We start from the raw sequence: 13,369 nt of genomic DNA, 5'->3' as shown, positions 1-13,369 counted from the left end.
TTCAATAAATTAAAATCTCTGTTTTCGATTCGAATCGAAACCAAATTTTACAAATGATCACTTTTTTGCAAAAATGACACCGAGGTCCCAAAAAAAAGAGCATGACTTTGGGCAAAACTGGGAGACACGGGTCTTTTTTTTTTGATTTTTTATCAAGTAGTGGTGTCCGTATATAGTTATATTTCCATGACTCAAAAAATCACACACAGTGAAATCGAATAAAGTTCAGAGGTTGCATGAAAGTTACGCAAATCGATGACTGATTTCACCGTCCGACAAATAGAGAAACAATTCATTAGACACGAACCGGATGATATACGTCTGAAACTATAAATTTAATGGAGAAAAACTGTGTTTACAGTTTATCATTTCGTGATCCTGTGTCCTTTTTTAAGCACTTCAAAGTTTCAAAGAAGTACATTTTTCAAAAAATATTCAAAATCCTCCTGCTATTCCAATAATGACAGATTGTATGTCAAAACAACAAAACGAGTTGTAAAATATTTTGTATTATCTTTATTTTATCCAGTAAGGATCAAAATATGTCAAAAATGTTCTTCAATAGAATTCATTGTCAAAATTCAAAAACGTCATATTACTAAGAACAAACACTTTTACATATTTAATATTCATGAGCAATAAGTTTAAAAACTATGACATGATTATTAATTAAAATAATATAAGCAATCTTTCACTTAAAGTGATGCTCAAACGCCACAGTGGTTATAAGTTTTCTGAGTATTAAAATTAGTGCAAACCATAGAAAAATTGTGAATTTTAAAAATTTTAATTTCCAAAAATTTCCCACTATTTAATTCCTATAAATTTCATAGGAATTTACAAAAATGAGGTCATTAACTTCATAGTATAACGCACACTTTGTATAATTAATAATTTTATAAATCTAAATATAGATTTCCACGAATGTGAATAATTTTTGTTATAAATTTTGGTCTTCTCTTTATTTTTTATAAAGTCTAAATACTTGAATTTTAATATTAAAGAATTCAAAATTTAAAAAAAAACTGTTTTAATTTAAAACAAAATTTTGTTTGTAAAACCATATTCCCAATTGCTTTAGATTTTTCTTTAACACAAAAAATTCTCGCACCAAATCAAAAATAAACAAATTTCCATTAAAACTTTGTTTTCAAAAACTTCTCAACAAAATATAAAACAAAAGTTAAAATAACAATTTCGTATATAAAAAATTAAACTCATGTCTGCATAGACATTGACCTTAGAAACCAAACATACAGACATTAAAACGTCGTCATAACATATCATGTATTAATAATGACTTTTTGGATAAATAAAGCAAAAAACGAACAAATAAACAACACAATTATTATAAAGAAATATAAAAATAACATGAAATTCATTGGTATTAGAAAATAAATAAATATTTTTGTTTAAAACTTCTTCCCCACAGTCACAAAAATATCAAATAGCTGAAATAATGATAAAAAAACAGTAATAAAATAAGTTAGAAAGTGTAGACGATCATGCCCGAACATACAATACCCTACACTGAGGACATGAGTAACTCATTATTCTATTACAATTTTTCCTTATAAGGAAAAAATCAACTACAAAAATGTAGCTAAGAACTCAATAAACAACTTTCTAGAACATATGAACTTCCTAGGAATGATCCTTAACACCGTTTAGTTAGGTCAATATATTGTTTTGGGCCATAAACTATTAAAATAGTATAAAGTAAAGCATACTTTTAGACAGCTTTAAAAAAATTGATTTCTAAATTTATTTTGAATTTTTTGCGATTTTGATCTTGAAGATGAAGTTTTTTTGATATTATATGTTTAAAATTCTTGTTCTTTATGACAAGAGCTACAACTTTGCCTCAGAGAGTAAATCAAAATTCCGAACTGTTTGCAAGATATGAGCCTGAAAAAATTATCACTTGTTTGCAAAAATAAAAAATCAAATACTGAGTTAATATATTTGTTACTTAAGATATGCAAATAGGTTTAAAATAATAAAAATTATCATTTGTTTTATAGGAAAAAGGTAAACCCAATTTTTAATAATTGTTAAGTGCAACGTATGATTAATATTAATTATTGGGTATTTTTATTAATTGTAATATAACTTTTATACCAAATGCTATTATTTCAACACTTAATATAGTTTCTTATTATAAATAATATTAGCTTTAAATAACACTTTAGTTTGCTTTAAAAAAGACTGATAGAATAAGAAAATTTTCAAAAAAAAAAGTTATATTATTTTTGAAAACATATAATTTTTTTCTTAAAAAAAAATATAAAAACAATTAAAGAGTTTTGTTCACTGATATATGTAAATAGGTTTAAAATAATAAAAATTATCATTTGTTTTAAAGGAAAAGAGAAACAAATCAATTTTTATTTTTTGTTGGGTGGTACGTATGATTAATATTAATTAATGGGTATTTTTACTAATTGTAATATAACTTTATACCAATTAATATTATTTAAACACCTAATACGGTTTCTTATCATAATTGATATAAGCTTTAAATAAGACTTGAGTATGCTTTAGGAAATACTGCTAGAATAAGAAAATTTTCCAAAACAAATTATATTAATTTTCAAATCATAGAATTTTTTTCTTAAACAAAAATAAAAAAAAAATATTGTGTTTTGTTAACTGAGATATGCAAATAGTTTTAGAATAACAAACATTTTCTTTTGTTTTATAGGAAAAGAGAAAAAATCTATTTTTAATACATATATTTTGGGTGGAGAGCGTATGATTAATATTAATTAAATGACATTTTTAGTTTTTGTAAAATAACTGTTGTATTCGTTGTTCTTATTTAAATATTTTAAATTTTAAAGACAGCTACTAATATAAGCTTTACCTCGGATTTTTGCTAATTTTATAAAATGAAGTTTTACACCAATATTTTTTTTAATTTTGAGTTTTTTCAGAAAGTAAAAGTGAAAACCAATTTGGGATTTAATATATTTTTGTATATTGGCATCTCTATATAACTCTGAAATAATAAAACTAGCCATTTGTTTGTAGGAAAAATTACAAACTATAAATTAAATATTTTGTTTAAGGGAGCGTATGATTAATATTAATTAAGTAGTATTTTTACTTATTCTAACATAACTTTTGTATTAGTCATTGAAATTTAAATATGTAATTAGCTGGTAATAGATAACAATATAAGCTTTAAATTTGTGGTGCTAAGAACTAAGGCTAAGAAATATACCTTTGAAATAGTGTAAATTTACTTTTAAATCACAATTCCCACTATAATTAAACATGTGAGTTAATTTAGTCCAGTTTTTATATTCACTATATGTTTATCAGCTAATTTAAAAAAGCTTCTCAGATAAAACAATTGACTTCAAATGGTGTATTTAACATATAACTTTAATGAGAAGTCAGCTAATGTTAATTTAGCCTCAGCTATGACTAATTTGCTTTCCAAATCAATACACCAAAACCAAAACGTAATTCTAAATAAGCATAATTAAATATGATGACGAACACATTTACTTATGTCTTGGATTTTATTATTAAATTTCATTCAATTACACACAATTGTCTACAATGACTTTAGTGATGACTTTGCCATATTCTGCTAACAAAATGAAGTTCTTTAATAAATAATAACAAGGTTTACGTGCCTAAAATTAACAATGCAAAAGCAAATTTGCCAAAAATGAAGAAAAAAAACCTTCCACACCATTTAATAAGTACAAAAAAAGTAAAAGAAGCAAAAAAAACCTAGCAAAAATCATAATAAAACTTAACTAAGCAAAAAAAAAACAGAAGAAAATAAACAATAAAATATCATCAAACATTGATACGTAAATAATCTTTTTTTTTGGAAATAGTAATTTTACTCAAGAATATAAAATAAAAAAAGATGACAGGGAAGCTCTGGCTTGAATTTAATGCTTTAATGCTTCTACACTTTCAATAATTCAACTGAAATTTTTTACAGTTTCTAAAGGATTAACTTCTTAATAAATAATATAGTTAAACAATCATCATTACCAGGTCAGTATCATTAAAAAAAATTTTATATAAATATGTATACAATTAATCCAGTTGCAAAACATTAATTACATTAAATGCCTTAGGTTAGGCTTTATATTTTAAATAAATATCACTATGTATTTAAAATTAATTTTCATTTTTATCTCTCTGACATAAGAGCAATAAGTTGTAGTTTATGATGAGAGAGAGAGAGAGAAAGAGAGGGAGACAGTATATAAATAATTACCAGATAAATATGCTTTACATTTTATATAATTAAATTAAACAGCTTAAAGGTATACTTTATAAAAATATATCGTATTTAATATTTAAATACCCTTAATGTATTTTTATGTTATTGTTATCAATTAAATGTTGTTTTAAATTATTGTTTTTATGGGTCATTATTTAAACATATAATTTAGTAGTAATTGCGTTAATACATACAAATAAGTGTCACATAAAACAGCCTGAAAATATGCTATGAATTATTGGTAATACTTAAATTCCAAAACTGATGCTTTGTGGGGTCATTCGTCCCAGACTTAAGAACTGTTAAAACTTTAAACAAAATCTGTCTAATAATAAAATAAAAAAACTGGATTTTAATAATTTTCTCAAGATTTTATTCAATATGAATTGTTTGTTATTAATAAAAATGGCTCTATTATGTACTCAATAATATCTAGATGCATCTAGATTCGTAAAAGTTGCTTTTTGTTTTAGAGGAAATGGGAAATAATCAATTTAAATTTTATGGATTATGGGTGCGTATGATTAATATTAATTATGAGGTATTTTTACTAAATGTAGAATAACTTTGGTATTAAAGGCTATTTTTTTTAAGCGCGATTACGAAAGTATTAACTGTCAAATGAACTGTCATACTGTGTTCATTTTTTAACATTCATGATCAGTATACTTTGGAAAATCATCAGGAATAGATTGAAGGTTTAACAATTCTACCAAATTATCCAAATTTGCGCAACTTATAGCTAGATATCCATCGAACTGTGGACAGATTTCATACCACATACCCTCTAAATGATGCAATAACACCAACATGCCGAAGAAATGTGCGTACTGAAGAGAATATGTGCGCAAGATGACCCAAATTTATCGATTCATCATTAGTAGAAGGAATTGGGACTAGAAGATCTTGGCCTACACCCTTACAAGATCCAACTGATGTAGGAATTAAAGCCAAGAGACCATCATATGCGTCGGTATTTTGCCGATTGTGCTCTAGACCAGTTGGAAACTGACCCAATGTTCTATCGTAAAATTGTGTTCAGTGATGAGGCTCATTTATGGGTTTGTTAACGAACAAAATTGCCGTGAGACCTATCCACAAAAGACCCTAGAGACTGCATGGCGGCATCGTCGGACCATATTTCTTCAATAATGAAGACGGTGCTCAGAAATGAAGCCGCAGCTAGCCGATTGTGCTCCAGACCAGTTGGAAACTGACCCAATGTTCTATCTAAAAATTGTGTTCAGCGATGAGGCTCATTTATGGATCAACGGGTTTGTTAACGAACAAAATTGCCATGAGACCGATCCACAAAAGACCCTACAGACTGCATGGTGGCATCATCGGACCATATTTCTTCAATAATGAAGCCGGTGCTGAGAAATGAAGTCAACGGTCAACGGAGATTATTACCGCAACCATGATCAATAATTTTTTTGTTTGGAAATACAGATGACATTAATAAGGGCGAGATGTGGTTTCAACGGGAAGAATTTACTCGCCATACGACTACTGCAACCTTCTATTTATTGAAATAAAAATTTGGCGATAACTTGATTTCGAGAAATGAACCTGTAAATTGACCTCCAAGGTTGTGAAATCTGAAACCTTTCGATTATTTCCTGTGGGCCCTAGTGAAAGCATTGGTTTATGCTGATAAACCAGCAACAATTGACGCCTTGGAGGTCAATATTGTTCGTGTTATTCGTGATATACGGCATTGTAATGTTACTTTCGTTTTTCTATTTTAACACTTTAAATGTTTAAGGTAGCTAATAATAAAGATTTTAGTTAGTATTATAAAATACAGCTATTAATTTGCTAATAACATGAAGTTATTTTAAAATTTTCCAATTTTTTCATAAAGAAAAAGTGAAAATAATCTTGGATTTAATATATTACCACCACTAAGGCCTCTTAGTATCATTAAAATAATAAAAATTGCCATTAGTTTGCAAGAAAATGGAAAAAAATTAAATTAAATTTTTTACTTAACACAGCGTATGATTAATATTAATTAAGAAGTATTTTCACTTATTTTAACATAACTTGTTTAATAGTTAAAGAAATTTAAAAATTTAAACAGCTTGTTATAGCTAACAAATTAGGCTTCATTTTAAGCCTAAGTTAGCATTACAAAATCTTGTTGCAATAAGAATTATATCCCTATAAAAATAAAATATTTTGTTTACCAAATTTTCAAAATTTAACAATTGATGACATTGTTTAAAATGTTTAAAATAGCTAAAAAATATAGTTGTTAGTTAGTGTTAAAAAATACAGCTAGAATACAGCTATTTTAAAATTTTCCAATTTTTTCATAAATAAAAATTGAAAAAAATTGTGTTTTAATATACTACGGCCTCTTAATAGCTTTAAAATTACAAAAATTGCCATTAGTTTGCAAGCAAATGGAAAAAAAAATAAATTAAATTTTTTACTTAACACAGCGTATGATTAATATTAATTAAGGAGTATTTTTACTTATTTTAACATAACTTGTTTAATAGTTAAAGAAATTTAAAAATTTAAACAACTTTTTATAGCTAACAAAATACGCTTTATGCTAGGCGTAAGTTAGCAGTTTTAAATCTTGTTGCAATACGAATTAGATCCTTATAAAAATAAAATATATTTTTTTTTTTATAAATAAAAGTTAACAAGTTTTCTAAAGATGACTGGTTTATGAACCAGCAACAATTAATGTCTTGAAGGTCAATATTGTTAACTTTTGTTTTTCTTATTTTAACAATCTGTTGTTAGTTAGTATTAAAAAATATATCTAGAATAGAGTGTATTTTGCAAATAACATGAAATTAGTTTACAATTTTCCAATTTTCTTCATAAAGAAAAAGTGAAAATAATCTTGGATTTAATATATTTCGACCATTATGGCCTCTTAATATCAATAAAATTATTATTTGCAAGCAAATGAAAAAAAAATAAATTAAATTTTTTACTTAACACAGCGTATGATTAATATTAATTAAGGAGTATTTTTACTTATTTAAACATAACTTGTTTAATAGTTAAAGATATTTAAAAATTTAAACAGCTTGTTATAGCCCACAAAATAAGCTTCATTTTAAGCCTAAGTTACCAGTATAAAATCTTGTTGCAACAAGAATTATATCCCTATAAAAATAAAATATTTTTTATCAAATTTTCAAAATTGAACAATTGATGACATTTTAAATGTTTAAAATAGCTAAAAACATAGTTGTTAGTTAGTATTAAAAAATACAGCTAGAATAGAGAGTATTTTGCAAATAATATGAAACTATTTTAAAATTTTCCAATTTTTTCATAAATAAAAATTTAAAAAAATGGTGTTTTAATATACAACGGCCTCTTAATAGCTTTTAAATTCAAAAATTTCCATTAGTTTGCAAGAAAATGGAAAAAAAATAAAATTAAATTTATTGCTTAACACAGCGTATGATTAATATTAATTATGGAGTATTTTCACTTATTTTAACATAACTTGTTTAATAGTTAAAGAAATTTAAAAATTTAAACAGCTTGTTATAGCTAACAAAATACGTTTCATGCTAAGCGTAAGTTAGCAGTTATAAATCTTGTTGAAATAAGAATTAGATCCCTATAAAAATAAAATATTTTTTTTTTTATAAAAGTTAACAAATTTTCTAAAAGTCACTGGTTTATGCTGATAAACCAGCAACAATTGATGTCTTGTTGATCAACATTGTTAGCTTTTGTTTTTCTTATTTTAACAATTTGTTGTTAGTTAGTATTAAAAAATATATATATTTGGAATAGAGTGTATTTTGCCAATAACATGAAATTAGTTTCCAATTTTCTTCATAAAGAAAAAGTGAAAAAAATATTGAATTTAATATATTTATCCACTACGACCTCTTAGTATCAAAAAAATTGCCATTATATTGTAAGAAAAAGGAAAAAAAAATAAAACTAAATTTGTTGCTTAACACAGCGTATGAGTAATATTAATTAAGGAGTATTTTTACTTATTTTAACATAACTTGTTTAATAGTTAAAGAAATTTAAAAATTTAAGCAGCTTGTTATAGCTAACAAAATAGGCTTCATTTTAAGCCTAAGTTAGCATTATAAAATCTTGTTGCAATAAGAATTATATCCCTATAAAAATAAAATATTTTGTTTACCAAATTTTCAAAATTTAACAATTGATGACATTTTAAATGTTTAAAATAGCTAAATAATATAGTTGTTAGTTAGTATTAAAAAATACAGCTAGAATAGAGAGTATTTTGCCAATAATATGAAACTATTTTAAAATTTTCCTATTTTTTCATAAATAAAAATTTAAAAAAATTGTGTTTTAATATACTACGGCCTCTTAATAGCTTTAAAATTATAAAAATTGCCATTATTTTGCAAGAAAAAGGAACAAAAATATAATTAAATTTTTTGCTTAACACAGCGTATGATTAATATTAATTAAGGAGTATTTTCACTTATTTTAACATACCTTGTTTAGTAGTTAAAGAAATTTAAACAGCTAGTTATAGCTAACAAAATACGCTTTATGCTAAGCGTAAGTTAGCTTTATGCTAAGCGTAAGTTATAAAAATAAAATATTTTTTTTTTTATAAATAAAAGTTAACAAATTTTCTAAAGTTCACTGGTTTATGCTGATAAACCAGCAACAATTGATGTCTTGAAGGTCAACATTGTTAACTTTTGTTTTTTTTGTCTTTTTTTAACAATTTGTTGTTAGTTAGTGTTAAAAAATATATCTAGAATAGAGTGTATTTTGCAAATTACATGAAGTTATTTTAAAATTTTCCAATTTTCTTCATAAAGCAAAAGTGAAAATAATCTTGGATTTAATATATTACGACCATTACGGCCTCTTAGTATCATTAAAATAATAAAAATTGCCATTAGATTGCAAGAAAAAGGAAAAAAATAAAATTTATTTTTTTGATTAACACAGCGTATGATTAATATTAATTAAGGAGTTATTAATTTGCTAATAACATGAAATTATTTTAAAATTTTCCAATTTTTTCATAAAGAAAAAGTGAAAATAATCTTGGATTTAAAATATTACGACCACTACAGCCTCTTAATATCATTAAAATTACAAAAATTGCCATTAGTTTGCAAGCAAATCGAAAAAAAAATAAATTAAATTTTTTACTTAACACAGCGTATGATTAATATTAATTAAGGAGTATTTTCAATTATTTTTAAATAACTTGTTTAATAGTTAATGAAATTTAAAACTTAAAACAGCTAGCTACAGCCAACAGTATAGGCTTTAAGTTAAGCTTAAGTTTTCAGTTTAAAATCTTATTGCAATAAGCATTCAATCCTTACAAAAATAAAATATTTTTATAAAAATTAGAAATTTTTCAAAAGTATATCAAAATATAAAATAAATTGAATTTTTTGGATTTTCTGTAAATTAAACAGAAACGAAGAACTTTTCCTCATATATAGTGAAATATTTAGTCACACATGAAAAGCTAAAGCGCATACTGACATTTAGTCAAATGATTTTATATACAAAAAAACTTTAAACCAGTGCATGTTCAAACATCTACAAATTTTGTAAAGAAATTAAAGACACGCAGGAAGTTTTTATTTACTAAATACCATGACAATTTCAATTACATTTAGCCGTATGTTTTCCTAAAGCATTTTTAGCACCCGTTTGTTCTGTTGTTTTCTCCTTTAACAGGACATAGTTTCTAATATGCTGTTTTTTTCAACTGTTTGGGGTGAGATATACACCCCAAAGTTTAATACATTTATGTTGCTGAAAGGTCATTTTTCACAGGTTGGGTTTTTGTGTTTTTTGAATTTTTTTTTTTTATAAAAATTTTTTGTAATACAACCATGTAATTTTCTCAAATAGTTTTTAGTTCGTTTTTGTCTCTAAATGAAGCTACAGAAGTTTAGTTAAATGACTATGTTTTCTGAAAGGTTTCATGATGTTTAATGATGGTTGTATATTTTTTCTTCCTCATGTTTTTACAAAGTATTTGCTTAATAAAAAATCCTCTATAAAGTCCTTTATATTATTTTCTCTGATCTATTGAATAGAGCTTCTAAATGCTGTAAAACTTCCTTTAAATTATTTACTTTGCTTTGTTAAATGTTTCTTTTAAAATAAAACACTTTTCTTTCACCATTTTTGTTGGAATGATTTCAAATCCTTTATATTTATATATTATTTTTTTAAAGAAATGCCTTCTTTTTTTAATTCAAAGTTAACAATTTTCACTATAAACTAAATTTAACACATTTAACTAAACTAAATGAGAATTATTTTACTTTTAAACGCTCTGTAAAATTTGTTTTAATTATTTATGTTTTTTTTTCTTTTTAAATTCACTTAAACCACTAAAACTACTTGAACTATATATTGTTATTATAAAGGTGAGATTATCTTAAAATGAAAACAGTTTGTTATTTTGTTGCAGAACGTTCTGAATATTTTTTTCAACTACATTTTTTTTAACTTCTACTTTGAAGCTGGTTGTTTTATGCAAAAGCCGCTTTTTCTACTTATGGTGCTTAGAAATTTAAATATTAAATTTAATAAAAAGGAAATCTTCCTTAAAACTGTGGGTTTTAAACTTGTAGTTTAGGCTTTTTTTAAATCTTAAGTTTCTTCTTTTGATTCTTTAGCTGTTTGCTCCTCCTGTTCCTTTGCTTCTTTTTTATCCTCCAGGGCTTTGGTTTTATCCTTGTCTTCCACAGCACCAAAATAGCTTTCTGTGGTTTGTATTTCAATTTCTCTTTCCACATCATCCAAAGTAGGTGGTGCTGGCACTATGATGCTTATAATACCATCTTTCGAAAGCGTAGCCTTGGCCAAGGTGGCATCATAGTTACGCGGCAGTTTATATTTACGCACAAATGATTTTGTTATACACAAAGCTGGTGACTTATTGGCCCTATCATCCTTATGCTGGCCCTCCAATATCAAAGTATCGAAATTCTTTACCTTCAGCTTCAATTCCTCTGCTCTAAAATGATGCACATCTATGATAATCTTGTAAGTACCCTTGCCACAGCTGTCCTCCTCTGCTCCGGTCTCCACATAAACCCTGCCCGTTAGACAAGATCTATGACACCAGTCCGGCATTTGGTGGCAGCACTCAAAATGATGAAAATCCCAGTCAAAATCTATTAACGAAGACCACATTCTTTTGCGCCATGGACATTTGTAGTGATAACGATACGAGTCCCAGGGTCTATGCCAATGATGGTCATAATGCCAGTCCCAATCCCAATGCATATTCAAGCCACTCTTACGTCTCGTTAAATTAATTCTAAATTTAATTCTAACTCGTTCGTTTTGCCAACGTAAACGTTTGACAAACGAAATTTTTTTTGGTGTATTAACCAAAAAAATTGTTGTCTCCGCACGCGGCTCTAGCCTAAATCGTACTAATAACTAGCCATCTTGTTAAGTTATTAGGAAACCCCTTCTATAAACAAATGCTTAAGCTTTCAAATAAATGCAAAGGAAGTTGAACGACAGCAACTATGGCAGCCTTGACAACCAAAGTTGTTGGTAAAAAAAAAAAATTGTTAGTGCAAATTGTTTGTTATTAGCATAAATTTTTCTATTGTATACTCAATAAACTATAAATACATTTAAAATATTAAAAGTTGCCATTTGTTTTTGGAAAACTGTAAAAAAAGATTTTTTTAATTTCATGTATTTTAGAGCGTATGAGTGATATTAATTACTGAGTAGTTTTACTAATCTTAGCATAAGTTTTAAATTACAGCAGCTAATTTAAAGAATTAAGCAGGTTCTGATAGTCAATAAAATAGGATTTAAAAGGTATAAGAAAAAACTTGACAAAAAGTAGAAATAGATTAGACTAAAGTCCTTATAAATACAAAGTTTTAGTTATTTTTTTATTCTAAAGAAATTTTATTACTTCATAGGGAATATTTTGATTATTTGTGGTTATTTTTAAGTCTTTATATATAAAATAACAAAAGTTGTTATATGTTTTAGAAGAACTGGAAAAAATATTTTTAAATTTTTTGACTCATAGAGCGTATGAGTGATATTAATTAAGGTGTAGTTTCACTAATTATAGCATAACTTTTAAATTACAAGACCTAATTTAAAGAATTAAATAGATTCTGATAGTCAATAAAATAGGCTTTAAAAGGAAGATGAAAAATCTAGTTATGGACAAGACATAGACTAGACTATAGACCTTATAAGTCCAAAATTTTAGGTAAGTTTTTTTTATTTTAAAGAAATTTTATTAGTTCAAGGAAATATTTAGTTTATTTATGTTTATTTTTAAGTCTTTATATTTAAAATAACATAAGTTGGCATTTGTTTTGTGAAAAACTGTGAAAAAAAAGATTTTTAATTTCATGACTCCCAAAGCGTATGAGTGATATTAATTAAGGTGTAGTATCACTAATTGTAGCATAAATTTCATACTACAGCAGCTAAAGAATTAAACAGATTCTGATAGTCAATAAAATAGGCATTAAAAGGAAGAAGAAAAATATTGATAAAAAATAAACATAGACTGGACTAAAGTCCTTATAAATCCAACATTTTAGTAATTTTTTTATTTTAAAGAAATTTTATTAGTTCAAGGGAATATTTAGTTAATATATTTTTAAGCATTTAAGTTTATAATAACAAAAGTTTCCATTTGGTTTTGAAGAACTGGAAAACAAATTTTTAATTTTTTTGACTCAAAGAGCGTATGAGTGATATTAATTAAGGTGTAGCTTCACTAATTATAGCATAACTTTTAAATTACAAGACCTAATTTAAAGAATTAAATAGATTCTGATAGTCAATAGAATAGGCTTTAAAAGGAAGAAGAAAAATCTAGTTATGGAGTAGACATACACTAGACTATAGTCCTTATAAGTCCAAAATTTTGGGTATTTTTTTTTATTTTAATGAAATTGTATTAATTAAAGGAAACATTTAGTTTATTTATGGTTAGTTTTAAGTCTTTAAATTTAAAATAACAAAAGTTTCCATTTGTTTTTGAAAAACTAGAAAAAAACGTTTTAATTTCATGACTCCCAAAGCGTATGAGTGATATTAATTAAGGTGTAGTTTCACTAATTGTAGCTTAAATTTCATACTACAGCAGCT

The 13,369-nt window shown here is 25.5% G+C and overlaps 2 protein-coding genes across 2 annotated transcripts in view; both read right to left on the bottom strand.

Moving 5' to 3' along the window:
* Nucleotides 1-13,369, bottom strand: part of LOC135950898 (uncharacterized) — a 315,472-nt gene that overhangs the window by 168,150 nt on the left and 133,953 nt on the right. The gene's annotated exons all lie outside the window — the stretch shown is intronic.
* LOC135952648 (heat shock protein 23) lies at nucleotides 10,874-11,530 on the bottom strand. The gene has a single exon (XM_065502664.1). The coding sequence runs from the start codon at nucleotides 11,510-11,512 to the stop codon at nucleotides 10,874-10,876; it is 639 nt and encodes a 212-aa protein (XP_065358736.1). The 5' UTR covers nucleotides 11,513-11,530.

Source organism: Calliphora vicina, chromosome 2 (assembly GCF_958450345.1).
Source record: "Calliphora vicina chromosome 2, idCalVici1.1, whole genome shotgun sequence".
Taxonomy (NCBI): Eukaryota; Metazoa; Arthropoda; class Insecta; order Diptera; family Calliphoridae; genus Calliphora; species Calliphora vicina.
The sequence above is the reverse complement of the archived record's forward strand: the minus strand, read 5'-3'. Positions and strand labels throughout refer to the sequence as shown.

Coding starts and splice junctions, on each gene's coding strand:
- LOC135952648 (XM_065502664.1), bottom strand. CDS start 11,512: ATGCATTGGGATTGGGACTGGCATTATGACCATCATTGGCATAGACCC.